This window comes from Zonotrichia albicollis, chromosome 1 (genome assembly GCF_047830755.1).
Source record: "Zonotrichia albicollis isolate bZonAlb1 chromosome 1, bZonAlb1.hap1, whole genome shotgun sequence".
NCBI classification, from domain to species: Eukaryota; Metazoa; Chordata; class Aves; order Passeriformes; family Passerellidae; genus Zonotrichia; species Zonotrichia albicollis.
The window spans coordinates 50,117,575-50,144,255 of record NC_133819.1 but is presented as its reverse complement, the minus strand read 5'-3'; the positions used below and the strand labels follow the sequence as shown (position 1 = coordinate 50,144,255).

The following is a 26,681-nucleotide window of genomic DNA, read 5'->3' as shown; positions in this document are numbered from 1 at the left end:
AAGTGAGCTCACCAGCAGTTTTATATCCACAACCAAGCTGTAGGTGAGACAAAGGACAGGCAGTGAGAGCAGTTGCATAAACTGGCACCAGGGCAGTTACACTGCTGCTGCTGCTCTTTCATGACCTTACATAAGCTCTCTGCATCTTGGTGTAATTCTTTATTTGCTGTCTTACTATGAAGTTGTTCAGCATGCTGATGATTTCCCAATCACACCCCTGGAATGACATCCAGTAAGTGCAGTTCAGTTTAGTGGATTAGCAAAGCCTTCTGCTTGGATGTGGTCACAAAGAGGAGAGTGAACGGCTGTGGTTTGTGTCCTTTGCCTATTCCCATCCTGTTTGCCAGGGAACTCCCTTGGGGGGTCAGAATCAAAGTTTGGAGCAACCCCAGAGAGGGCTTTTATGCCCATGTCCCACAGCTTACCTCTGTTCTGTTCCTCCCACAGAAATGCATCGACATCCTCATTGAGAAGGAGTACTTGGAACGTGTAGATGGTGAGAAGGACACCTACAGTTACTTGGCTTAGCATTTTTATTAGCAATGACCTGACTGTGTGACACTCGGCAAGTAGGTATGTGATGGAAAGAATGAAAGCGACAGAACTTCATAGCAGCCACCCTGCTGCCATTTGGACCTCCCTTTTTAATGACTGAGACCAGGACTCCATCAGCCAGTCTCAGATTTACATCAGAACTGCTCAGGATTGATACATTTCAAGTATGTAAATATGGACACCAATGCCATTTAACCTAATTTAAGAACAGAAAGGAATCAGACCCTTCTCGTTTAAGGGTTGCATGCTACTGCATTTAAATCAATACATTGGCTATATGATAAACAGCTGCCATCACAGGCAGCACTTATACATGTTGGCAGCACTTGGAGAGCGAGTCTGAATGGACCCATGTGTAATCTGCTATGAAAAACCATTTGTATAGTGTGTTTCATTTTTTAATGTGTGATAAATAATAAAAAAAATTTAAAAGATTTCTGTACAAGTTGCATTTGGTTTTATTGTTTTAAGTTTCATGACTTATCTTTCTAAATGTAAATAAAAGGTATAATGGTTATGAAAGCTATTAGAAATTCGTTTTGCTTTTCCTCCCCATTTTCTGGTGCTTTAAGAACATTTTGTTCTCTGAAGATACTGTCATCTATCATTATCTGTGCATGTTACTTCTTTTTGAAGAGGAAATGTCTGCACTTTGAAAATAAATTTGTGATGATTTCACAAGATATGCAGAACAGAAAATGCTCAAAATATTTGTGGCAATGCTTGGTCATCTGAACTTGGAGCTGGTTTTAATATTGCTCATTGTGCTATAAAGTGCATCACCCTTGCATAAGTGCTGCCGAGAACAAAGGAGGTTTAGGCTGCCCATTTCTTTGACTGGAGTGAAGCAGAAAATTGAGTGTGTTCCTGAAGAACAATTCCCATTAAATATAACCTGAGATGAGAATTAAAATACTTTAAAGTGTTACTAGACATACCTTGATTGACCAGGCCTCATTCCATTCTTTTCACAAAATTTTATGAAATGAGTATTGGCATTCCATATGCTAGAAGCAAAATGCTGCCATCCTCCCAGCTCTCACTATTGGTAATCTATATTTTCTAATCTTCATCCTGAAAAGAACTTCTGTAGCCATTTTACCCTTGATGCAAACTGTGATTTTGTTCACTGTTTCTTCTCACAGGAAAGGAGCCAGGTTTTGTGTTGCTAATGTTTCTCTCTCGAGGGAAATGGTTACAGTTGAACTCTGGGTTAAAAAAAAAATCTGAGCAGTACTAGGAGAGGGGTGTCATCTCCACTTGAGATTTTGTGTGCTTGCTATTTCTGTTCTGAAAGAGCTAAAGATTGCCATTAGGGGCAATAGAAGCATCTTGCTGCTCAGAGTTGCTTTTGGAAATTTAGAAGAATGGAACTAGTGATGCCTCTTAATTTCTTTTCCTAAGATGCTGTTTTGTTTTTTGTAAACCCTTCTTGCAGAAAGGTCAGGGCTAATAGATTTCTCTAGCAGGATCTGTGTGCTATGATGACAAAGAAGCAGCCTGAACTCCTTTCTTAATTGGAAGGCCAGAAATCACCTGCTCTGAGCTGCCTTTCAAAGCCCTTGGCTGGTTAAAGCAGTGCTTTGTGTACTGTGCATCCTTCAGAGCAGGAGCTGTGCTCTACCTGAGGGAGAAAATCAGGCTTACACTTTTGGACTGTTCTTTTCCTCATGAACTCTTGGTTCTTACTTGGGCCAACAGCAAGGTGGAGGGCACGAGGCAGCTGCCTGCTGTACATGGAGAGTGGAAGCAGAAGAGCTGAACTAACCCCAGGCTTGGAGCCCCCTCAGTGCTGCAGGTAACTGGTCACCATGGACAGGATTTCATGCACTCAGTGTGGCAATAATGCCACCCTGTGCCTGCCCTCCCACTCCAGCTGGTTTGACCTGAGCATTGTATTCTAAATCACAAGCTAGAGTTCCATCCACTAGCAAGTAAGAAATAAATGTGGTAGCCCTGTATAATCTAACTGCAGTGTAAATGTTTCTGGATGAAAACTGCATTTCTCTTCTGCATCTCTTAACTCTTTAACACAGGTGTAGTTACTGTTGTATTTATCATTCAGTTTGGTGCTTCGAAGCCACAGTGACGGCACCTTATACCACAGCTTTGTCTTGAAAGCAGCGTTTGTCACAGAAATCACAGCTACTCTGGCAGTTGCAGGAGTTCCTGGGCTGCAGCCATTCCTCCAGAGAACTTGGATGTGGCTGTATCCAAGGGAGCTGAGAAGCTGCAAGACCACCCCTGTCTCACTCAGGCACTGCAGCACCAATCCCCTGACTGCCATCCACACTGTTTCCATCTTCACACTGATCTTAAACCTGACCCAGAGTAACAGAAGGAGACAAGTATGGAGTTGCCTTTGCACAGAAGTTACAGGTTAAATTCACATTGCTTTCTCAAGGGGCTGACACAAAATTCCAACTCAATTCCAGTAAAAATGAAGAAGTTCAAGTATCCTTTATTCAAGGTTGAAAAATGTACCACACCACATTATTGCAAAAGTTCCTAGGTACAAAACACTTTGCAGCTGGTGAGAAGGCAATAAAAAGTTGGTTTTTTAAAATTCGTTACTATAAATTACTGTTACAGTACTTTGCAAATACAGAATTTCAAATTGCATCATTTGTATTTTTCTAAAATTGCCCACAGTACTAGAAATTCCTGAAGATAAGGCAGCTGTTTGTTTAAAAGAAGAGGTAGCTGGTGTCAAGGGATTTCCATTTCTCTTTCAATGCCCACATACTTAAGGGCATCAGCTTGGCTATATCTGAAATTAAAAAAAAAAACCAAAATCACAAAAAGCCAGTATCATGGAACATTTTGGCTTCATTGTTCTGACAGAATGGCACCACAGCCTGGAATACTCATATATCATTTCCCCACCAGCTGGGGTGTTTCCTCCTTGTGTGAATTTGCAGGTGCATAATGCTGCTGACCCACAAGAAACTACTTTCAGATGTGTTTGATCAAAGGAGACAAATCACTAAAATTCCATTCTTTTTCACCTTGACTCTCACAGCCCTGACATTCATGTTCAGTACTGGAAAGCAACTGCATTTCTCCAGGCTGACCTACACAGTATTGCCAGTGGACAGCTTGCTTTTTGCCAAGTAAGATGATTGTAGGGGACAATAAGGACACATTCTTAGCAAGCATTTGTCTGTAGGAATTCTGAAATTTAATTCTCTGAAATTCTTGCCTATTTCTGAATGATGGGGGAGTTAACTTGTGCTGCTACCAAGGTAACCCAACCAGAGAAAGTCTGTCCCCGTTTGTCACTACACTTTGCTCTATACAAGCTGCTTTTCCAAGTTTGCAGGCTCTTAACCAGCTGCATTGCTCAAATCAGTCTTGCTATGGCATCTGGCTTGACAAAAGCAGTGTGGGGAGTGCTGCTTCTCAGCTGCTGAGACCTGAGGCTGCAGGGGCCAGGCAGGCACAGGAATTAACTCTGAGCTGTGCAGATACTGAAAGCTAATGCCACCTGAAATCCATCTACCCACCTGTAGTCAAAGAACAGTTCTTCACCAGTCTGAATGGCTCTTTTAGCAAATATTCCTATTCTGTGATCACCATTAACCATCATAACTGTTTTAAAAGAAATTAGCTATGTTAGTAGAAATAATGATAAGATGCACGTTAAAGAAATATCTCACAGTATTTCATACATTGATGAAAAGCAAGTAAATGTGAAACTTACCTTTTGCATAGCAGTTGGGATTTACTGAATGGTTTGCAAATCTAATTTTGTTGCCCTTGCGTGTTGCATCAACCACAAAATCTATGGGGGGCAGAAAAAAACAAAAAACCCCACAAATGTTGGATGGGTCACCTACAAACACATTTTTGAGTTTAACACCTAGTGTGCTTGGATCTTAGCAGCTGGAGAGGATAACTGCACATCTTCCCCATGGAAGAGCTGGCCCACCCACCCTACAACGGCTGAACTCTGCTGTTCCACATTGTGCTTTTCCTTTACCTCCTGCCACAGGGGCACCACCTTGGCTTCTCTCTAAAGCCTCTCTACCTTTGTTCCACAAGGACAAGCTCCATAAATATGCTAAGTCAACACTGACATAAAGCATCAGGTTTTTTTCCTCATTTCAACTATTTTCCAGTATTTTATGCTTGACGCAGTGCAGTCTGTAAGTTACATACCTCATGTGGCTTTTTTCCCCCAACACAATTACCATCATAAATTACTGATTATTTAATTCAGTAAAATTACTTCAGACAACACTTTTTACATTCTTTAGTCTACTTAATGTCTGCACATAATTTTACTCCATGAAGTTCTACTCCTCTTGTACAAGAGGCTCATCACTACATCTAGCTAACCAGCATTTAGAGAAAAAATCCCAAAGACTAGCTATCAGCAGGATGAATCCACACACTGATAGAGAAAGATGTGTGGAAATAAGTTCTCATTGTTGCCTGCAGGCTGCAGAAGAACAGGGCTGAACAAAATACCAAGCATACACACTTTAGTTATGCTGCCAAGAGTTGCAACTGAAGCATACATACCATTATTCAAGTTAAACAGAAAGCTGCACATGTATTTGTCGTACACTTTTCCTCTTCTGTCTGCCTCATCCTGAGAGATAATCTGAAAGAAACACCACTTGTAAAAGAGAGAAGCACTCCTCCATTGTGTAACAACAGCAGCTTAATGTCAGCCCCTCCCCAGCCTTTTGAAAGACAGGTGGGAGTTTTTTATTCTCTGGGATTCAAAGTATTCCCAAACCAAGTACTGTTTTCAGCAAGCATTCTGCACTTAGCAAACATCCATGCTTTGCTTTTAGCACACAAACTCTTTCAGAGCAGAAGAAAAGCAAGAATTGCTTCTCCTCTCAAAATCAGGGCAGCATACCGGACTCAGGGTTTTATTGCTGCAGAATACAGCTTAGCAAAAGCTCCTACTGACTTTCAGTACTATACTAAATAATTTGCCACCAAATTCCAAGCATGTCTGAACTGAAATTCCATCTAAGATAAAAAGGACATTCCAGCCTCTCATTCTCACAAGAACCTGTTTCAAAATTTTTGTGACATTTCAATTGTGTAGCTCCTGGGATCTGAGGAGTGACAGCAGTCACAGCCTGTACCAGGTCACAGACAATGGCACCCATGGTTGGTTCCTGTCAGTGCAGAACTTCACCAACTAAGCTCATATCTGGTGCTCTCCATCCTTACCTCACCACAGTATTCAGAGATGAATTCATTCTTCTGTACAGGATCTTTGATAAAAATTCCCCAGCCTGCCACATCTGAAGGTGCCAATAGTAAGTGCTGTGGAATAGAAAAACCAAGAAGTTTTGATATGCCTGGCTTAGATTTGAGTTCAGGTTTTTTTCCATTTTGTTTTGTATCACTTAGTTAAATGCATATGTTGGAACTCCAGGAATGCAGACAAATCCAGAGTCTTCTAATGATCAAACACACACTAAAATTACAGCTTGTGAATCAGAAGATGTATGTAAAAGAAAAATGACCAAGTATTTGAAAACTACTAAAAATTTTAGTTTAACCACCCCAAGACACCTTGAAATGAGGGGGTTACATAAAAATTCATTTACTAAAGACTTCAACCTCAAAAGGTCTGCAGCCAGGAGCCCACCACTCATTAGCTCAGTAATCAACTATTTTGTGAGAAGACATTTCAGAGTAGAAATAAACTTTGGCTTATTGATTTATTTGCCAGAACTGAATGGGTTTTCAAGACTTTAGTAGACTCTATACAAGTTTATACCTTAGAATCAACAACTGAAGAAAGAAACTCTGGGATAAACTTCTTTATGCTGATCTGGGGAAAGACTGTTGAGCTCCTTAAAACAGCAGCCTATTTGCAATTAAGAAGCAAAGCCTGAACAGGGAAAAGGAGATATTCTGCTGCTCTGCTGCACAGAACACACTAATTGGTACATGACAAAATGTAGATAGACTTAACAGCAGCACAAAAGCAAGCTAACAAGTGACCACTCCTTTCCTTGCTGTTTGGTTTGGGGTTTTTTTTCTTTTCCATTTTGACAGTATGAAGGCAAAGAAATTCCATTCTCTGGCTTGAAAATATAAGAACGCCTCTAGGACCAGGCAACAGGCCTGAAGTTGTATAACTCTGGACATACTTTTTTGGATCCTCTCTGAATGCTGCAGTTCTTGCAGGAAACATTTTTGCTGTCCCAGTGGTCAGCTGCTCCACAGGTGAGGCAGAGGTCGGGGTCACACTCTCGGACAGCCAGGTAACAGGGACACTGCTTGGTGTTGCACTGTGCTTTACAACGACACCCAGGAAAACGATTTTGGCCTACAGAGGAATGGGTGGAACAGAAAAACAGCAAATATGAAAATATACAGTGTAAAACTAAGACTGTGCAGATTATAGTGTATCAGAATATTGGTAACACAGCCACTGATATCTGCTTTCAGGAGTACTGCAAATTCTTTCCTTCCCTGATTTTAATAACTCTTCCTCAATTTTAGGTCAGAAGGCTGCTTCTGACTTCATGCAATAGCCAATTACAAGGGCCAAATTAACTGAACATGTTCACACTGTTGGGCACAATTTGCTGCTCCTGTAACTGCCTGCAGCACAGACAGACTGCTAGTACAGAGCTCGTGGTGGGCAGAGAGAGAAGTTTATGGATAACTTTAAAATGTTTTACTTACATTCAGAGCTGCACTGACAAAACTTCTCACAGAAGTTTTGAGCAATTACACATGGGCATGAGCTATCACAAGGCTGACGTGGGTGATCACATGGCTGATAGTTGTAAACGTGATTCGATGACCCATCTGAATAAAAATAGCAACATTTTGTAAAGTTGAAAGTTGCAGACAAACAACATACAGTTCCCCTCACTTTAAGGCAGAAATTCCCTTTTAGTCATTTAACTAAGAAAGCCCAAACATGAACAAAAAACCCAAACCCACAACAAGTGGGGTTGAAAACCCAAAAGACATAAAACCAGAACTGTAACATTAGTGAGGTGTTTTACACCATTAGCTGCCTTCCTAGTGCACCTCATTTTGCCACTGCTCAGCTGCTGTGAGTATTGAGAGCTGAAAGCTGTTTATGTGGAAAACTGAGAAACGAAACTACAATGGTATCATTTCCTGTCTGAACATGTTTTGGAATAGCACTGATATTATTCAGCAAAGTAAATTTGCTTAAATACTGAAAGCAATTTTTAATGTGGAACAATAGTCAACTTCCAAACAGGTACCACTGGCAATGTAATTCCATTATTATTATTATTATTATTATTATTATTATTATTATTATTATTATTATTATTATTATTATTATTATTACTATACCACTGTGTTTTCCCAAGTCAATTTTCCAGTACAGACAATGCTGAAGTCTTCTAAGCAAGAAAGGAACTACCAGGGACAAGTCTAGAGCTTTACCTATCCAGTAGCTAGGAGAATTTGGTTCTATATAAATTATTTTTGCTATTAATACTCTTGAGCTTGTTTTGGGTTTGCATGAATTTGTAAATTTATAAAAATGCTCAAGCTAGCAATCAGCAACAAAAAATGAGAGAGACAAACAGATCAATTATTTATGTTGCCAGAAGTCCCAACTATTCTCAACAACTTTTCAGAGAACTATTTCTAAATTAAACTAGCTTACAAAAAAAAGGCACTTTTTACTGCAGCTCTTATCCTTAATACCATTTTTACCTGTGCTTCAATGAAGCCATACTGAAAAGACAGTAAACTCAGCTTCCTTTCCTTTTTATGGAATTATATAAAGCTATTTAACCCAAAGAGTACCTTTTGTCCCTACAATACATGTAAGTGAGAGTTTACGTTTTTAATTTTCATTCTCCTAAAATTTCTGGCTCCCCATGGAATATACATAATGGCCTAACATTAAAAAAAACCAAAACAAATAACCAGGCCCCCCCACAAACAACCAAAACAGAAAAAAGCAATAGTAGAATCTTAAAAGTTCAGGACATAAATTGAATGGAAAGATGCTAACCCTTTTTCAGCTGTATCTTTCTGCAATGAGCAGCCCACAACCTGCAAAAACACAAAACAAACAAGAAGGTTGACAGGAACTCCTCCTGCAGTGGGCTGGGAAAGGCAGCTGCATCTTGCTAAAGATGGGAAAGTTTCTGGAGACATGAACAGCTGCTAAGTGCACACAAGTCGGAGGGGCTGCAGCAGAGCCACCCTGTCCTGGTCTAGGGCTGGCCAAGATCAGAGCTCTGCAGGCTGCTCCCCCCTCTCCCCACCATTCCTGCAGTCCCAGCACTGCACAGAGGAGCTGTTCCCACCCAGCCCAGCCAGGGATGCTGGAACTCAGCTGCCCCTGAAGGAAGTCCTGCCAAGAGCAGGTGCTGCAGCTGCTTCTGGCAGGCAGGAGCAGCAGCGAGGGAAGGGTAGGAAGGTACAGATGTGGAGGGTCATGCCTGAACAGGGGCACAGAAATGGGGCAGCTGCACAGGGCTTGGCCCCAGCACCACTCTGGTTGTCCCCCACAGACCACAGCCAGGTCCTGCCCTTCACCTGAGGGGCTCCAAGTACCTGACAGGACACAGTGCCTGCCTGGCACAGCCACACTGAAGGGACACCTCAGTATTTCTTCTGGCTGGACATTTTTCCCCAGCTGTCCTGGCTGGTGGTGCTGCACTGAGCCTTTCCCCTTCCTGCCTCACAGCCCACACTCCTTTCTCTTATGTCCCTACAGTTTTCCTTCAGTGTCCCCTTTCTCAGGTAGCTCCCCTTTCTCACATCCATTGCCAGTTCTTGTTGTGTGGTGGATTTTATTGTTTGTGTTAGTTCTTTGTTGTGTTTTTCAAGAGTAACATGCTTTTTGGTTAGCATTCACTGTACTTGAAAGTTCTTGCAAGTTACATTTACCCCTTTATCTTGTATCCATTTCAGATTGTAAGCTCTTTGGCCAGGGAATCTCAGCTATTCCATAAACAGTGTGTCAGAAACAAGCAAAAGCACCTGTCTGGACCTTTAGTACCAAAAGGAAAACCAGACTTTTCATTGCAGTAGCCTTAAAATTAAAGGAGAAATCCATTGTTTTATTTTTAACTCAATTCTATGCATTTTAGTTACGACTTTTATTTTAGTGAACACACATAACAAAAAAACTTAGAGTAAGGATTTTTAAAGTCTATACTTCTTGGACTTCCTTAGTATATCATGTAACAACATGAAGACAATATGGAAGAAGCCTCATTCCCTGGCCAAATAATACATTGCCAGCTGCCTCAAGCAACCTCACTTTCTCTGCAGATTTACCGAGCTGCCCAAAACACTCATGAGCACAGGTACTAAAAGATCCCCAGCACAGAACCCTGTAAAAGCTATTCTGCCTTTCAGTGAATGCAACACTCCTCAGAAGTTTGCACTCTGAAAAAATATCTCCCGCTGTAACTACTTAAATAGGACTTTTTAGCTGCTACTTCTTTCATAAAAGCATAGCAGCTTTTACTTCAACTAAATGGTGTGCAGAGCCCTCCAACGGCTTAATATAAATAAGATTCTCTATAAAATTGCCCTTCTAAAGCATTACTATGAGATTTAACTCAATAACCAATTTTCTTAAGGAGCCCATACAAGTTAGAAACCCACAAAGAGAGACTTGTCCAAGTAACTAAGGCTGAGAGGGAAGAAGAAACTCAGAATTACAGAGTACTGTAATAAATAGATGACATTCCTATTAAGAGTGATTCACTCTAGAAGAAAAGGCTACCAACATATATTTATGAATTATGAGACATTGACTCTGCAAGAGGACACTTCCCATATGCCTGAAAGGAGTGCAATTTTGACTTAAATTACTCTTATGCACACCAAACTACTTTCTTTCTTTTCTACCTGGTATTTGGAAAATGTAACATACTATATTTTTGAACAAGTCTTTCACAGAAACTTGTCTGTTGCTGCAAGATAATAGAACCTACCAGCACAGCAAACTCTTAAAAGCATTCTGTGGCCAGACTTGTTAAAATACTCTTTCATTAGCAATTAGCAGCTTCACTTTTTCTCCTAAGGTAAGCACTCTCCTAATACTTTAAAAGCACACAAATGTGCATACACATCAAGAAAGCATTAATAGTAACAAGTCAAAGCAGAAGGAAAACTGCAGGGGCAGTCACAATGGCAAAGGCATCCATGTGCTCTGCCCCTCTTCTGGAGAGACTTCTGTCACAGGAGGGAGAGGGGGGCTGGAGACACGGTGGCAGCAGGAACTGTGGGCAGTGACACAAGACAACAGGCTGCCAGCACTGACCAACAGGAGTTTGGACTGGCACTACCAAGAGTATTCACTGCCTTGTAACTTCCAAAACACTGCCACAAAGCGCTCAAGTTCCCCCGGTTTGCGCACAAAGCTGGAGCCTGAGCAAGCACTACACTAAAGGCTGAGTCATTTTTGTATCTGCTCTATATAAATCTGCATCTCAAACAGAAGCAAAAGGCAAGGCCTGGTCCCATGCAGCAGGAAGCAAAGGCAAGGAAAGGACAACGTTGAGAAAGCACTCACAACTTGAAGCTTCATTAAAAAAAGCCAACTGGAAACTCCATAGCAAGTTCCCAAGCAAGCCAGTGGATTTGTGCATTTGGTTGCTAACATCTGCAGGAGAGCCAGCTTGGAAAACAAGTGTTTCCAGAAGCATCATGACAGCAGCTGTCAAAGATATCATTCTTCTCTCCTAACAACCTACTAGACCTCTAAACTTTGCCAGTGCCTCTGGGCAGCAGCAGTGTCAGCCAAGCCAGCACTAAAAGCACCCTTTGGAAGAAGCTGCTCCAGCATTTCTTGCTTTACGCAGGGATATTCTGCTATCAGAAAGTGCACTAAAAACTCAAAATACATGCCAATTATGTCAAATATGTCATTAAGTCTTTGCAGTGTTTGATTTTCTGGCATCACTCAAAGACTTCAGTCTCCAAGATCACCTTATCCACAGCCTCCCCACCACTCCAAGACTCAGCCTTCCAACCAGGCAGCACATCAGAATATCTGTGCCAATGCCTCAGTGCACCTTTTGCCTGGTAACAGTGAGACTTTAAATCCCTACAAAAAGGCATCCTGATCTCTTGGCAGAACTACATAAGCTATTCAAACACATGCAGTGAACAGCAGTCCAGCAGAAGGAGAAGGAATATGAGAAAGTGGGGGGGAAAAAATAAAATATTTTCACATAAAATTACTAAGTGGCCTCTGAATAGGGGATGAGGGAGAAGAGGAAAAACAAAATAATAAAGAAGCAGCTTTAAAATCAGTACCAAAATAGAGGAAGGAGTGCTGATTAGTTAAAGCAAACTCAACTCAGCTCCCAGCAATGGAAGAAAAATATACACATAAAAGAATGAACAGTACTGAAGTACACTCTCCTCCAGCATACACCCATGCTTTTCAGAATTCTTTCTTCATTCAGGTTTTTTACTGGCTTCTATGCAAAGTACTCATTTCTCATCAAGGCAGAGTTTTCTGAAAATAACACGTTAATCTGATACACATGCCAGGCTCTGACACTTACTGGTTCTCCAAAAAATAACTATATTAGAAGTTGCCTTCTCCCACTGATCAGCCTTATTACAGCTATCTCAACAAAAATGTCACAGGAAGAAGGGAGACAAGACATTTCATTATCCAAGAGGGGTGCTGTCTTGCCAGCTAGTTGCTCAGTATGCTCATAGAGCACCAAGATGATATGGGAAATAGGCAAAGTCATGCAAGAAAAGACTTTATCTGCTCTCAAATCGGTTACAAGAGGCCAGCAAAAGCAGCTTTTTGCTGCTGCTTTTCTCTCTGGTGATGCTGCTTTAGCTCAAAGCCACATGCACACATGGACAACCTGCAGACAGGTAAGAGCCCTGCAAGGGAAAAGGGAAAAGGGAAAAGCCTTCCTGGCTCTAGGACTGGATTTATTCTAAGAGTGAGTAAACTCAACTAAAGGAAAGGTAAGAAACAGAGGAAGATTTCCAGATGGTTTTCCCAATTGCTGATTGCAGGAGAACTTCAACAGCAGGATGTAGGCAGGCTAAACTGCTTTCCTTTTTAAAAAGGCTACTGCCATAGAAGAATGGAGACAGCTTGATTGCCACATATTCTGGGACATTATATTTGTAAAATTATCTCCTTCCTTCAATGAGAGTTTAAAGACTTAAAGGACATTTCAAAACTAAATTGCTACCAATAAAGTTTTTATATTGGCAACTAATAAAAAAAGCAAATAAAGTCAAGAAACCCCATGCAATGGAGTGTGCTTTCATTTACTTGGGGAAAAAAACTCCTAAACTAAAAAGTCTGAGAATTCTTCCAAAACAATGTCAGCCTGGTAATCATATAATCCATTTCAGCTGCAAAAATACATTTGAACCTTTTAGCTGTTCTTTTAAGTAGATGTAGTGGCACCATTTTTATAGCAATTTGTGTCAATCTGACAGCAAGCTAATTTTCAACTACATATTCCAAACTTGCACCATGGCTAATAACCTAAATTTAAACAGCCAAGCCCACCAAATGCCCAAACACTTGAAAACTGTGCCAAGAGCATTAAAATCAATAGCTTTTGCTGAGAACAAAATCTTTTCCAGATGCTCATTCAGTCTTTTCCCAGCTCACGTTGCCTGCCTCTACCCTACAAAGCAGAAATATTCTACTCCACGTCAACAGGATCTTTGAACCAGTTCAGGAATTTCACTAGGCCTGGAAATAATAAATAGACAAGCTAAGACAGAAACAACAAGAACTGATGGGACGAAGAACTTGAGGGAGTTCTTGAGGGAGGAAGGACAAACTTGAGGGAGAATAAGGGAAGTTAAAGGGAGAAATAGGAAATTATATGGGAAAATGTGTATTTATTGCTTGCTAAAGAAATGTTTTTGCTAATTTTCAGTCAGCTTTTAATCTCTTATGTTCTTATCTCTCAAAATAAAAATAATCAATGCAGAGCTGCATTCTCCAATTCAGAATTCTAAAAGAAAAATGCATTTCATTGACAGACAGCAGCCACAATGTTTTGCAATTTCAACAGAAATTGTGTCAGATAATCATTTGTTCTTCATTGCAGCTTCACCTCAACTAATAACTTGTTAACCTAGCTCTTTAGTTGGTGTTCTAGGTGCTAATGAAACTGGGGTGCAACAAAGGAATAGTCCCTCCTAAAGAAAAAGAAGGCAATCCTACTAACTTGCTATCTGAAGCTTGCTAGAATACATTTCACCATTAAAAAAGCATCAGTTTTAATTTTAAAGTATGATATAATCATTACTCAATCCTATTGAAACACTCCTGAATTTAATGTTTATTGTTGTAAAAAATAATTATTCTACACTACCTTGAATGTTGCAACAAGCTGCATAGGTGACTTCTAATCTAAACAGTTCTGACTACTTCCATCAATACACCTACAAGAACCTGGCTGTTAAAGAACTTAAAAAAAGGAAAGGGAAAGAGAAGAGGAAGGTTATAGTTGGCAGTGCAGTAAGATTTTGTCTAAAACTAAAACACCATTTTGTTTTATTGCTGCAACTTTTGATTTTGGAAGCAAAAGAAGAGTTGCACAACTTTTCTTTCAAAATACTTTCTGTTCTGATCCCCTGTATCTCCAATTTATTGTTATGCTAAGGGTATTTAGTAACAGATTTACCTGTGTTTCCTTTTCTTCTTTCTGGGAGGAGTATCAACATCTTCAGCAGGGACTGGTGCAATAATACTAGATTCCTTTACTCTAAACTCATACACCTAACAAGAGATACCATAACACATCCACGATAAATCTCTCACTAGTACAAAGTTGCTCATATTCTAAGTTAGTATGATTTCCTCCAACCAACAACTTACAGATTATATCCAGTCATAGTCTCTTTTCAATACATTTAAAGTTGATTATTTTTGTCATTTAAGAACTGATACTCTAATTTAAACCTCCTGTAAATTTAATTTTAAAACAGTTTTAAAACTAACTTCTATGTATTTGTGGTATGAATTCTGGACCATAGCATTCTTGGGAAAACCAAGAAAATTAATTATTTTCCCTTTTAGTAATCAATACTAGTATTTGTATACTTTAGCTTTAAAAGTAAATCACTTTGACCCTTAGCAAGTATCTTCCCTGCTTACCTGTCTGCACGTTTTGGTCCCAATCAATCTGGCAATTGCACAGAAGTTGTCATAGTAGGTGCCAATAAGGACTCTAAACATTGAAGCTTCTGCACCACTCCATTCCACATTCTCTGGAGGCTCAATATTTGGCTTCATCTTTATTGGTGTTTGACACCTAGAATTTGCTTCTGTAACAAATAATTGAGAGTAAGGCTCTGTATCAAAATTTACTTTGCCCTTCACATTAAGATTAACTGCAGTTAAAAAACATCTCAGGTTTTTTGTTGCTTCCCAAGTGCCAGAAAAAACAAACATTTTCACACGCCTTTTACAGAAGCTAACAGCAGCTACTCACATTAATGGCCTACATGTAAATTGAAACAATGCAGACATTCTCTTAGAGTTTGACTGAACTCATTGTTCCAGATTGCAAGGCAAGATGTATTCCATTACCATCTGTATGGCAGCTGTCTTTTGTCAGGTGGGCAGTTTGCCTTATCTCTCTCTCAGTGACCACAATCACTCCTCCCTGGGGAGGGGACATGTGCTGATAACAGGCTACTGAATGTCACTGCATGGCTGATAAGAACTACAGCATCCCATTGTGAGATGCTCCGCCCAGATGGAGGAGCCAAGCATTCCTACCTGGATATAATCTGGAGATTCTGGAATAACTGCACGGCTTCTCCATTGGATTTCCCAGAGGAATAGCAGCTGACTTTACTTCCACTGGATCTTCAGAGGAAAACTACACCCTTTCTACAGGATCCCTGCTCCAACAGAACCACACCTGACACTCCAGGAGGATTGCAGCCACAATTCCAATTGGACTGCTACCAGCACCCTGACCAACAGGGTGTCAGGTTTTGTTTCTGACTCTATCAGTGTTGTTTTGGTTTTACAGCATTGTTTATTTTATCCTTTTATTTTCTTCCCTATTAAAGAACTGTTATTTCCTGCTCCCATAATTTTTGTTGACTGAGAGACTCTTAAATTAAACTTTATAGCAATTTGGAGGAGGGGGGGGTTCATTTTCTCCATTTCAGGGGAGGCTCCTGCCTTCCTTAGCAGGCACCTGTCTTTCCAAGCCAAGACACTCATATTATTATTCTGTCTTTTCACTCAGTTCCATACATTCCAAACACACATTTTCTAGGATTGCAGTTTGACTTGTTTTGGCTTTGTTATTTTTGTAGCATTGGTTTTTTTGTAGTTTTGGTTCTGTTCACCCTCTCAAGCACCACAGCTCATTGAAGGAAGCAGCACTGACCAGCCTTACCAGAGGAACTGGAAGTTTCATCTTTCTTTTCTTCCTCCTCCTTGTCGTTGTTCTCCCCGCCAGTTTCGGTGCCGGCCTCGCGGTCGCTGTCGGTGTCCTTGGACTCCAGCACGTTGATGGTGGGCGTGCTGGGCCTGCTGGTGTTGTTGGGCAGCCGGCCCCGCCGCCGCCCGCCGGGGCGCTTCGGCGGCGTCTTGATGCGCTCCGCCGTCAGCGCGGCCGCAAACTCCTTCGCACCCTCCTGGACACACAACAGCACAGTTTACAGCACAGAAACCCAGAAGTGGTTCCACTTGTGAGAGAACACCTCCTGCTTGCATCCTGAGGAACTTCCCACTGTTCTATGTGCACCAAAGTTCCAGTTAAAGGCACACCAGCCATGAACACGAGTACTCTGATGCTACTATGAAAAACATCTACACTTACAAAGTACTCATGTCAGTATTTCGGTTCACCTGTTACTTTGGCTGCCAAGAGAAAAATAATTCAGTAGTAAATTTCTATTTTCCCAGATGACAGGAATAAATTTGAATTTCCCACAGAAAACACCCATAAAAACACAACAACTCTTCTTGCACATGGCACTTCAACAATACGTGCTCTGCATTTTTTAAAATGCAAGCATTCATAACTTGCTTTCTGGTGAAAAGGGGTATGATAAAGTGTAGCAAGTTTTCAGATGGGAAAATTGCATAGTTTCTCAAACGAAAACATTTAGGGGAATTATGAGAGAGATTTGAAATTATATTACTAAAGATTTCACTTTATTAATTTCCATCCTATTGCTTCTTAAAAGCACAAGTCCCGAAAGGAAATTAGCCTTTGGCAGACTAAAAAAACCTTTATAATTTTTAGTTGTGATACAATTTACAAGAGTGAAGGCTGCAGTTCCTTGACTAGACTGGACAGAATAGCAGCAACACCATTATTAGGGGATAGTAATATTTCTTCCCTACAAATATCTCAGGCTACACCTACAAGTATTCCTACTTAAGATGATTGAAAGTTAAACTCTTTCTCTTGCAGCAGCTGAAGGTAACATACTTGACTGCAAATGGCCCACAAGCAGATGCACTATCCCAGATCCAGCATGCCCTTAGTTTAAGTATCCCCCTATACTGCAGCCAGCACTAGCACTCAGTGAATTGTGACATATAAAATTATCTTACCAGATGCTGATAACAGTGAGGTCCACAAGGCTTATTATCTAATGCTGTTTCTGTATTCTTTCGCTTATAAGTATTGGGAGTTGCATGGAATGCTGTTGAATCAAAACATCACATTTTTTAGTTCTCATATAAAATATATTAAATATGTAACCTCAAACTCTATCCAAAACACAAGGTTACCAAGATTTTACTAAAACCAGAATAAAATACTAATAAAGAGAATAAACAAACAAATAAATAATAAAAGAAATCCCCTGTAGTGACATATGACTTACCACTTAAATACACAGAGACAGCACACAGGTAAGTTTCACATATCATGGAATAGTTTGGGTTGGAAGGGACCTCAAAAATCAACTCCTCTCTGCCATGGGCAGGGACACTTTTCACTAGACCAGGCTGATTAAACCCCATCTAGCCTAGCCTTGAACATTGTCAGGGATGAGGCAGCCACAGCTTCTCTGGGCAACCAGTTCCACTGTCTCACTTCTCTCATGGTGAAGAATGTCTTCCTTACATCAAATGCAAATCTATCCTCTTCCACTTGAAAGCCATTCTGCCCTTTTCATCAACACAGTCATCACATTTGTTTCATGTATCAAGGAAGATTTGGTGTAACACCCTTTCCAACAAAAGAACAGACTTTACTTTGTTGTTATGTTAAACAAAATTATTCAGGGCTTCTCCTATTAATGATCATCACTTCAATGTGTAAAATTCAGTTGTTATATTTCTATCTTGTCAAAAAATCCAACCTCATGCACCCTTTGGAAAGGTAATAGGACCCACTTTACATTTTCATCAGTGAGAAGGACACATAAGCATTTTTGCTCTATTAGTTTGTCAGCACTCCAGCTAAGCTGGCAGGATGTAAGAATTCAGTTCCTGTATCCCAGCTGCAGGGTAAAAACAAGTTAGCATTGCACAGTCACTGGATAAGTGAGCCAAGTCTGCACCTTGCAGAGAAGTGTCTGCTCCTGTATCTGAGGGACTCTGCACAGCTCTGAAAAAGCTGCAGAACAGTGACTCAGAGGGAAGCAGAGCTGGGTATGTTACACATGCAACACGAGCACCTTGGTAACAGGAGGGCAGTTTCCTACCCACTCTCTTTGCCAGAGCCAGCTCTCCTCACAGGCAACCCCTGTTTCCCAGCAGGGTGTTTTCAGGGAGACTGACTTCTCACAGCTTTCTGGAAGTCTTGGGAGCTTCTCTGTACCTCTTACAGAGCTCTTCTGAAGCCTGGAAAACCTGCCACTAGACTCTCACCAAAACTCATACATTCATGCTCCCACATTGTATTAGGAGCTTTTTGAGATACTATCATTAGTTTTCTGCAATTGTCTTTTTAAAAACAACTTGTCTGTGCTCAAAGAAAAAATACTTTGATTTTCAGAGAGAGAGAGAGAGGGAGAGAGAGATAGATATCAATACTTTTTCCTTCTAAATGTGTAAACAGTGGCATACAGAACTGCAAGGAACAGAAATGAAGAATGGACTGAAATTTTAAAAAGAAGAGAATACTCAGTGCTAGCTGTTTGCTAATGCTCCACAAAGGCCCAGAAAAGATGCTCAACTTAAAATGTGCAATTTCCAAACTGTGCAGAAGCACTTATGGTGCGGTTTTACAGCATCTGCAGTTGGGTAACTGTAACTTACAGTGAAGGTTATAAAAATTCAGTGAATAAAAAGTGCAAATATGTTCAAAATTAAAGAAGAAATCCCTCCCCTCCTCCCCATATTAATCTAAAAGGGCTGTTCTACACCACCACTGCACACATCTCCTTCATTAAGCCATTTGCTATTCATTTTATTTCCAGATCACGCTGGAGGCTTCTCTCTGTATGCCCACTAAGCTTCAAAGACTCAACTTTTTAAATGCACTTCCATCCCTGTTAAAGCATGTGGGCAGAGCTCATGTCTTCCCAGACAAGGCTATCAAAAGCAAACTTCATTTCAGTGGTCTGGTGTGCAGCATAGCTCTGCAAACACCTGCTTTGGCAGCAGGGGGAAAGGTGACCAGGTCCATCTTGGAACTTTGGAAACACTTCACGTTTCCCTCCCATAAAGGGGGGTGAGTTGAAAAATCAAATAATAATTTCTATAATATTGTGCCTGTATTAATGATAGCAGCAGGTGGGAGCCCAAGGAAAGCAGTGTACTCTTTCAAGGCTTTCTTAAAATGGTACAAATAAAATAAAAGTAACAATAAGTAAATATTGCATCCCATTCTCCAGACAAATATGTTATATTTTATAAATCTGGAAACACAAAAAAGCTTTAATTTGCTATATATGGGCATATTGATATGGGAAAATTATTTACAACAAGTATAGGAATGTAATTTATGTATATTGTTGCCATTAGTGCTCTTTCTTCCTCCAGATTAGTTAAAAGCTTTCATTGCCATGTCACTTCTCATGTTTCACATATCCTTCAAGTGTTCATGTATTCTGTAGGTAAAATATGTTACACTTTGTTACAGCAACAAGAAACCATGCAATTTAATGCCAAGTTGTTTCACTTTTTTCCATCTTTTAAGAAACAATGAGATGATGGGAGCCATTTACCCAAAAGTGAAGGGGAAAACTCTCATGTTTTTCAACACTGCATCTTTAAATTTGCACAGTATACCATTTCATTCAAGATTTTTTTCCACTTAACTGTTTTACCTTCTCTTCATACCACAAGGAAAATAATTTTTCAGCAATGCAAAAGAACACTTAGACATTTGCTAGCCATGATCTATACCAGACTGCTGCAATGTAGAGAAATCAAATCTATTCTTTTTACATGTCACTTGCAGATGCAATCATTTCTCTCACAAACTAATTTGTGCAAGGTCCTAAAATAGTGGTTTGTTAAAAACTGTTTTCCTTCAGAAAATGAAGAAATGCTTAACTTGTAATAGAATGAAACAAACCAAACTTTATTTTTATTTTTTATTTTTAAACTCATGAGACCTCAAAAATAGACTACATATGATACTTAAAATTAGAATCATATCTTTGTTCAACTATTTAAAAAACACCCAACATGGTACAGTAAGGACAACTACAGTCAAAATCTACCACCTCTATTGTGAGGTATTTTTTGGGAGGGTTGTTATAAAGAAAGGATGCAGAACAAGAATAAAACTATTTGTATCACTGCATTATGATTTTTTAAAATATCAGTAGTAATCTTTTTCAGAAGAAAAATCACAGAAAATTTTGTAGAATTTACTAACACCTAAAGTCTGTAATTCTTTAATGATTTCCTTAAGAGAAATCATTCTAAAATGGTGCCTCTGAGCATGTTTTCTGTCTTTGAGATTTATTATCTGTCTCATCCCCAATAGGCTCAACTCTCATTTTCAATAATGTGAAAGTACACAGGCAACAGTTTAGCCTGAAATGTACATTTGCTTCATAGTCAAGCTATTTGGGAAATTCTCCCTACCTGATATTTTTCCTTCTTCTAAATTCTTTGTTAGTCCAGACATTTAGGCATAATTCCTTGCTGTCAGCAAATGAAGTCCACAAGTACACAAGTTTTTTCAGTTATGTCATCACCTGCACATAAAGGGATTGCCAGGTCGTCAAGGGGACTTGACACGTTAAAAATCTAATGATAACTTTTCCTATATTTAACTCAAATGCTCTAGAACAAAGATTGGAAACTCCACAAAATAACTAATTGTTAACTAATCTTAACAAAAATGGAACCTAAGAGGGGGAAATACAAAAAGCAAAAGCAGACCTAATAGAATTCCTTTATTATCTTTTAGTTCTCTATTCCTTCTCCAGAGAAGAGATTTACACCTTTCAAAGCACCAATGTGATCACTGTAGCCCATCACATTACCAAAGTAATTCATCAAAAATGTCATCTGCAGAAGCCAGGACATCATCCCACAGCACTTGGCAAGTGCAGGAAACTGAACATAGAGGCAACTGTAGAAATGTGATAGAAGTTAAATTGTTGCAGAGACACCGAAAATTGCTACTGCAGCCTTCCAATAACCAAAGCATTCTTTTTAATTTTTTTTTTTTGATGAGTTACTTATTCCAAGCTATGAGCTGGGTGAATTTTGACCAACAGTCTCAAAATTTCACAGAAAACAAAGAGGCCAAACAACTGACTCTCTCAGTTTTTAACAAAAAAATTCCGTGCTCCAGACAGACACACAGACAGACAGACACGCAGACAGAAAACAATCCTCTTTCCTTGGTGTAACTACAAACAAAAGGAAAAGGAAGCAATGCATCCAAAGCAGTGAGCAGTCATTGTTGCAGTGGAATTTGGGTATGTTTTCAGGGAGTGGCAACTGAAGCATCAGTTTACGACATTCAGGGTACAGCGCTGAGCCTACACAGCGAAGGTCAGAGATCTCCTTGCAGTGGTTATGTAGCAAACACATCAACATCAGGGACAACTGCTACATCATCATCAGGGACAACTGAAGAGCTGCACAGGCTGTCACAAAGAGCACTGTCATAGCCACTCATTGCACCCTCCACTTGACGCAAAGATAAGTCCTAAATGCTTCCACAGTGAAAGTGCTATGCATTCCTCTTTCTGTCATGGCCCTGAAATCCTGAAGGGATGATTTAAGCTTTGGGCTCTTTTAAGTAGGAAGCACAGTTTAGATAAAGCCTTGGACATACACCACTTTGGAAAGAACAGCAACTTGCTTAAGGGACATATCAAATCAAAAGCCACCAGCAACAAGAACTTAAGCAATATTTTAATATAAACACTTTGTCTTCTATCTCAAGATTATGAACACAGAGAAAGAAGGCACAGGGCTTCTGGCTTAAAGGATGCAGCTGATATGAGAGCTGAGGTCCTTCAAGCAGTGACACGGCTGTGGACATTCTCACCCAAGAACTTGACAAAAAGTACAAGATTGTGAACCCATTCTTCACAGCACTTTCATTAAAAAAAAGTCTCTCAGAATTGGTGCCTCAAAACTGTGGTCTGGTAAAATAGCAGGTACCCAACAGGTAGTCAGCAAAACCTTTCAGCTGTACTTCTATCAGTCTGCAAAAATGACCATGAAAGGCAAATCTACATAGGCTAACGAAATAGAGTAGTGAAATATATGTGTGTTTTAGAGGAGCAACCATCTCCACTGAAAAATTAGAAGTTTATAAAATCATTGAGAAAAATGCCTAAAATCACTGCAGCAGAAACATCTGAAGTCTTCAGAGGTGCTGCTAGAGTAAGCCTGTCCTCACTATGTCCAGACAATGCTTTTTTGTTGATTTAATCAAAATTGGCACCCAAGCTCTCTGCTAGACTATTGAGAGTGTCAAGAACTCCTAAAACTCCTGCCAGACAAACTGCCAACAATCAGCACACAGCTTCACTGCCCTGTCCTACAGACTACACACAGCACTTGGAATCAGTGTCCAGGCAACTAAGACATCACAAGACCTACAGCTTTGCAGAACACACTGTGTTGAAGCTGGCTGGTCAAGGCAGCAGCTTACTCCAGAAACTTACTGTTCTTGAACATTAGGCAGAAGTAACAGTTTCCTTTTATTTTTTATTTTGCATTTTCTAGCAAGGCCTGTCAACAGAATATAAGGAGAAAGTGAAACTAACAGACCTAACTCCAAAATGCTCAACTACTAAAGGAACCAGGAAAGTGAAAAGCTTCTCCCCTCCCCACCATCTGAGAACAACTCCAATTCCTCCTCAAAGTGAAAGGCAACCAAGGGATATGAAAAAGCAGCAGCACTGTGCAAAGCCTTCAGTGTGGAGTACAAACACAGGCAGATTGCATGTGTGCTGGATGAGGAGCTGCTGACAAAGCACAACGATTCCCAAATGAACATGCATGAGCACTCACAGTGGAACATGCAAATGAACAGCTAAGTCAAAAGCAAAAATTAATTTGGTATAGAGGGCATGACAGTTTACTGTTACAAGCTGAAATCACTTCATATTGGCTGTTAGTTTCCCCTTTACATTTAGCTCTGTCCAGAAAAACTGTCTCAAGTAGCACTTCAGAATCTCTTCACACTTTGCAAGTGAAAGCCAACATCACTGCTAAGTTCTTGTCAGCTTGTTGGCCAAAAAAAATGGGGCAACATGAAAGCAGTTCTGGGAAAAAGACATCACAATTTCTAAAACTCAACTCTGAAACAATTCTTTAAATAACCAAATACAACTAATGTGGCTAAAAAGTAACATGGCAGAATAAAAGAGAAAACTGTTCATGAGTGCTCACTCTCCCTAGTGGAAAATGAAGCAAGTCTGATAAATACCCAGGATTTTTTAATAGAAAAATACATCCCATTCTCCATGCACAAACTGAGAAAGCGTAACACAAACAATAGTAGAAAACAAAGACATTTTCTTGCAGACTATATAAAAAGAAAAGTGATGTTACAGATTCAGTCCAAGTCAGGAATTCTATACAAAGTCCTAAATGCAGAAAGGATAAACTACCACCCACACAGGTGCATTCCGTTTTCTGAGGTATAATTTCCACTGCAAAATAATGTCAACATGGACAAGCTGTTTTCATAAACTTTAGGGATAATCCTGCTTTTATTTTTTCTTCTCTTTCCTTCCTTCTGCATGGGATTTTATGATACTTTTAAGTCTCCTGACTTCCAAAAAAAAAGGTAAGACATTTAGGAGCACACTTTAATGGTACTTACGATGTAAGAAGCAATCGTATTTAAAACAGCGCCTACAGAAGAGTGTGTGAAAGGAGTGCAGGCTTTGCTCCCTCTGAACAGATTTAGCATTTGGTCCATCTATGTTCGGTGTGCACTCAGGAGGAAGAGCTCCAGGAAGCTGCTGTTCAGTGAGTTCTTTGTATCTTTAAAGCAAAATAATAGAAGTTATTTATTGAATCTAATTTTTTTTAAACAAAAGTGTTTTTTATTCCAGTACCACTCTGCATTTTCAATGACAACTTCAAAAAGCCCCTAGGAAATATGTGTCAGCTAAAAAGGCAAATCTGTTAGTGACATAACAAATTATTAATTCCATACTCATTAATACAAATTGACTAGGAAATAATGCATTTGTTTTCAAGACCATCACAACCCCATACATAGTATCATTAAAAAGGAGTAGTATCATCATCACAGTATCATCATCATAGTATCATCCACAATGGAGATAAGATTTTTTTTAGCAGTAGCTTTTATTTTACCACCTCAAAACATAACAGATTATTAGAGACATATAAGCACCCACTGTTCAGTATTTTAAAGGGAAGGCTAATAAACAAAACTTCGGTATTGTTTGACCTGGGGGAAAGAGCCAAATCTCTTTCAGTGTCACTTGCAGAAGTTACACAAATGCCACAGAACTAGCTGCAAGGGGAACCATTCCTAATCAACCAATATTTACTGAAGGATTTATTTTATAGAGGAATCTTTGTTTCATAAAGCAATACAGCAATATACTGTAAGAAATACATCCTTACTTCTCTTTCAATTCTTCTGCTGTACCCTTGTCTGGAAACATTGAGGAAATGGCTTCAAATATCTTGTCAGAAGGAAATCTCCGAGGTGGGTGGGTTTCTTTCTCTGTCAAGGAAGCAAAAAAATTTGGAAAACAAAAAAAATATATTTCTGCTTCTTTGCTACCTCAAGAAGGTGCTCAGAGGAAGGAGGTGTTCACCAAAATTCTAATGTAAAAAGGAAATAAAGATTTTTATTTACAAATCACTTACAATTTTAACTGTGTTAAGTGATCTTTCCTGATGAGAAAAATCTACTGGTAAAATTCGGAGAAACCATTATTTCACCAGCAGATGGAGATGGAAATTCAGAACTCTGCCTGCTTCAGAATAATGATACATCATTTTCTGAGGAGTACCAAAGCATTTATTAGACAGATACCTGACTGATTTTGGGCGCATGTGACTGTCTCAGTATGTCAATGAACAAAAATTGGCAAAAGTGCCTCTCATGGTGTTCTCAATAGAAATTTTGAACTAAATGACAAAGGAAATCATGAAAATTATGCTACTTTAGATCTTAAAACTATCACATAGGAAGATGGGTTTGAACAAATTTATTGAGTGGTTAAACAAAATGGTTTGGGTTTCATTCCTAAAGTCTGCAGATAGACATACCCATCCTGTTACCTTCCCGATCTTTTTGCTTGTCATCTCTTTCATCAGGATTGTCATCTCCATCATCATCATCTTCGTCATCACTATATTGACCAAGGGCATTGACCAACTCAACAAATATTTCATCATTGATAAATCCACATTCTGAAATCCAGCAAAAGTGGGAATAAACAAAAAAACACAAGGTGCATATCAGGTATTTTTAATCCTCCCTTACATTTTAATTAAACTAAGGCAAAGGCTGTCATTTATGAAAACAATTTCATAGTTTTCCCCTCTTAAATAACAGTGTATAAACCAAGACCAGTTAAAAAAAGCTCATTATTCATTCCTTAGACTAACAAGAGGGAATGAAAGAAGAAAAATTATCACATTTTTTTTCCCAACTCCATGTGCTACGTACATATATAAAGCTCTCTTCCTTGTAAGATAAAAAAATACTACCAGCTCCATTATTTAAGAGATGTTATGCCAGAATCCCAGTTCCAACATGGTTAGGGTTAAGCCAGTCTGGAAATGCATGCTGACAGTCTATAAACTAATCCTTAGCCAGCTAAGGAATCTCCAGAGAGATTTTTGGTTTATTGTTCCTTAGCATCTACTTCCCACAATAGACCCCCCCTGACTGGGTGATAAAAAAAGAATACATTTATATACAAGAACATCAAGAGAAAACTGAATTTTATATATCTATTTATTAGATTATATTCTGCATATATTTATTTATTAGATTATATTCTGTTTTGACACTCAGATTGCAAAACAGATTAAACAATAAAGGCATTTCTGTACAAAGGAAAAATCACAGTTAGTGCTGACAAGAGACTATTTTTACCAAAAAAAAAAAAAAAAAAAAAAGGCAACAAACATGAACTGTGTGGGAACTGTAGTGCTTATTACCGTCCTTTTGAACCTGGACTGGGTTTGCATGTCAAAATAACTTGACAAAAAATAAGAATTTTATTACTATGAAGACAATGAAAATACCACTCGGATGTTTTAAACAGACTCTTAATATACAGACACAGCTTAGTATAAATTGTCTCCCAAAAGTGCAATTACAGAGCTAGTTTAGAATTCTGACTCTTACATGGGAATGCCTCTGGATTACAGATTCCCACAGTATTTACATTTAATTACAGTCACACAATAGTAGTTATTGGGAGACTTCTTTTAGTCCCTTTACCTCTAATATATTTTACATATTATGGAGAACCCATAATAACAGTAATTGCCATCATAAACTTCCATCTCAGGATGCTCAAACAGGATTAATTTTAAAGCTAAACTCCTTTAATAATAAATTAAATCAATAATAGAAGACATTTAGTAGTAATGCCATCATTTTGACATAACCAGTGTTCTGAAAGGGAAATCAGCAATCAGGAAATGTTTAAAAATATCCAAAGGCCAAAACCCATGAAACATTCCATGTTTTTTATGAAGTACAAAGGCACTAGCTATACTGAGGACATTAACAAGTCTAGTAGGGCTGAGTAGCATTTAT

General features: G+C 39.3%; 2 protein-coding genes across 9 annotated transcripts in view; one reads left to right on the top strand and one right to left on the bottom strand.

Annotated features, from left to right (window-relative positions):
* Positions 1 to 989, top strand: part of CUL1 (cullin 1) — a 52,048-nt gene extending 51,059 nt beyond the window's left edge. Inside the window, exon 22 of the mRNA XM_005485914.4 lies at positions 448 to 989. Within this exon, the coding sequence (XP_005485971.1) occupies positions 448 to 528 (81 nt within the window). The 3' untranslated portion in view covers positions 529 to 989. The remainder of the gene's footprint in view (positions 1 to 447) is intronic.
* EZH2 (enhancer of zeste 2 polycomb repressive complex 2 subunit) overlaps positions 637 to 26,681 on the bottom strand; it is a 53,790-nt gene continuing 27,745 nt past the window's right edge. For 7 of the 8 annotated variants that reach the window (XM_014266266.3, XM_074541189.1, XM_074541172.1 and 4 more), the window contains 15 exons: positions 25,175 to 25,318; positions 24,521 to 24,623; positions 23,742 to 23,905; positions 17,090 to 17,181; positions 15,921 to 16,161; positions 14,660 to 14,829; positions 14,187 to 14,281; positions 8,549 to 8,589; positions 7,225 to 7,350; positions 6,684 to 6,862; positions 5,752 to 5,847; positions 5,083 to 5,164; positions 4,259 to 4,339; positions 4,062 to 4,146; positions 637 to 3,325 (listed from right to left, as the gene is read on the bottom strand). In XM_014266266.3, coding sequence (XP_014121741.1) covers positions 3,265 to 3,325; positions 4,062 to 4,146; positions 4,259 to 4,339; positions 5,083 to 5,164; positions 5,752 to 5,847; positions 6,684 to 6,862; positions 7,225 to 7,350; positions 8,549 to 8,589; positions 14,187 to 14,281; positions 14,660 to 14,829; positions 15,921 to 16,161; positions 17,090 to 17,181; positions 23,742 to 23,905; positions 24,521 to 24,623; positions 25,175 to 25,318 — 1,760 coding nt within the window. In that variant the 3' untranslated portion in view covers positions 637 to 3,264. The remainder of the gene's footprint in view (positions 3,326 to 4,061; positions 4,147 to 4,258; positions 4,340 to 5,082; positions 5,165 to 5,751; positions 5,848 to 6,683; positions 6,863 to 7,224; positions 7,351 to 8,548; positions 8,590 to 14,186; positions 14,282 to 14,659; positions 14,830 to 15,920; positions 16,162 to 17,089; positions 17,182 to 23,741; positions 23,906 to 24,520; positions 24,624 to 25,174; positions 25,319 to 26,681) is intronic. The other variant, XM_074541178.1, reaches the window with a different exon arrangement.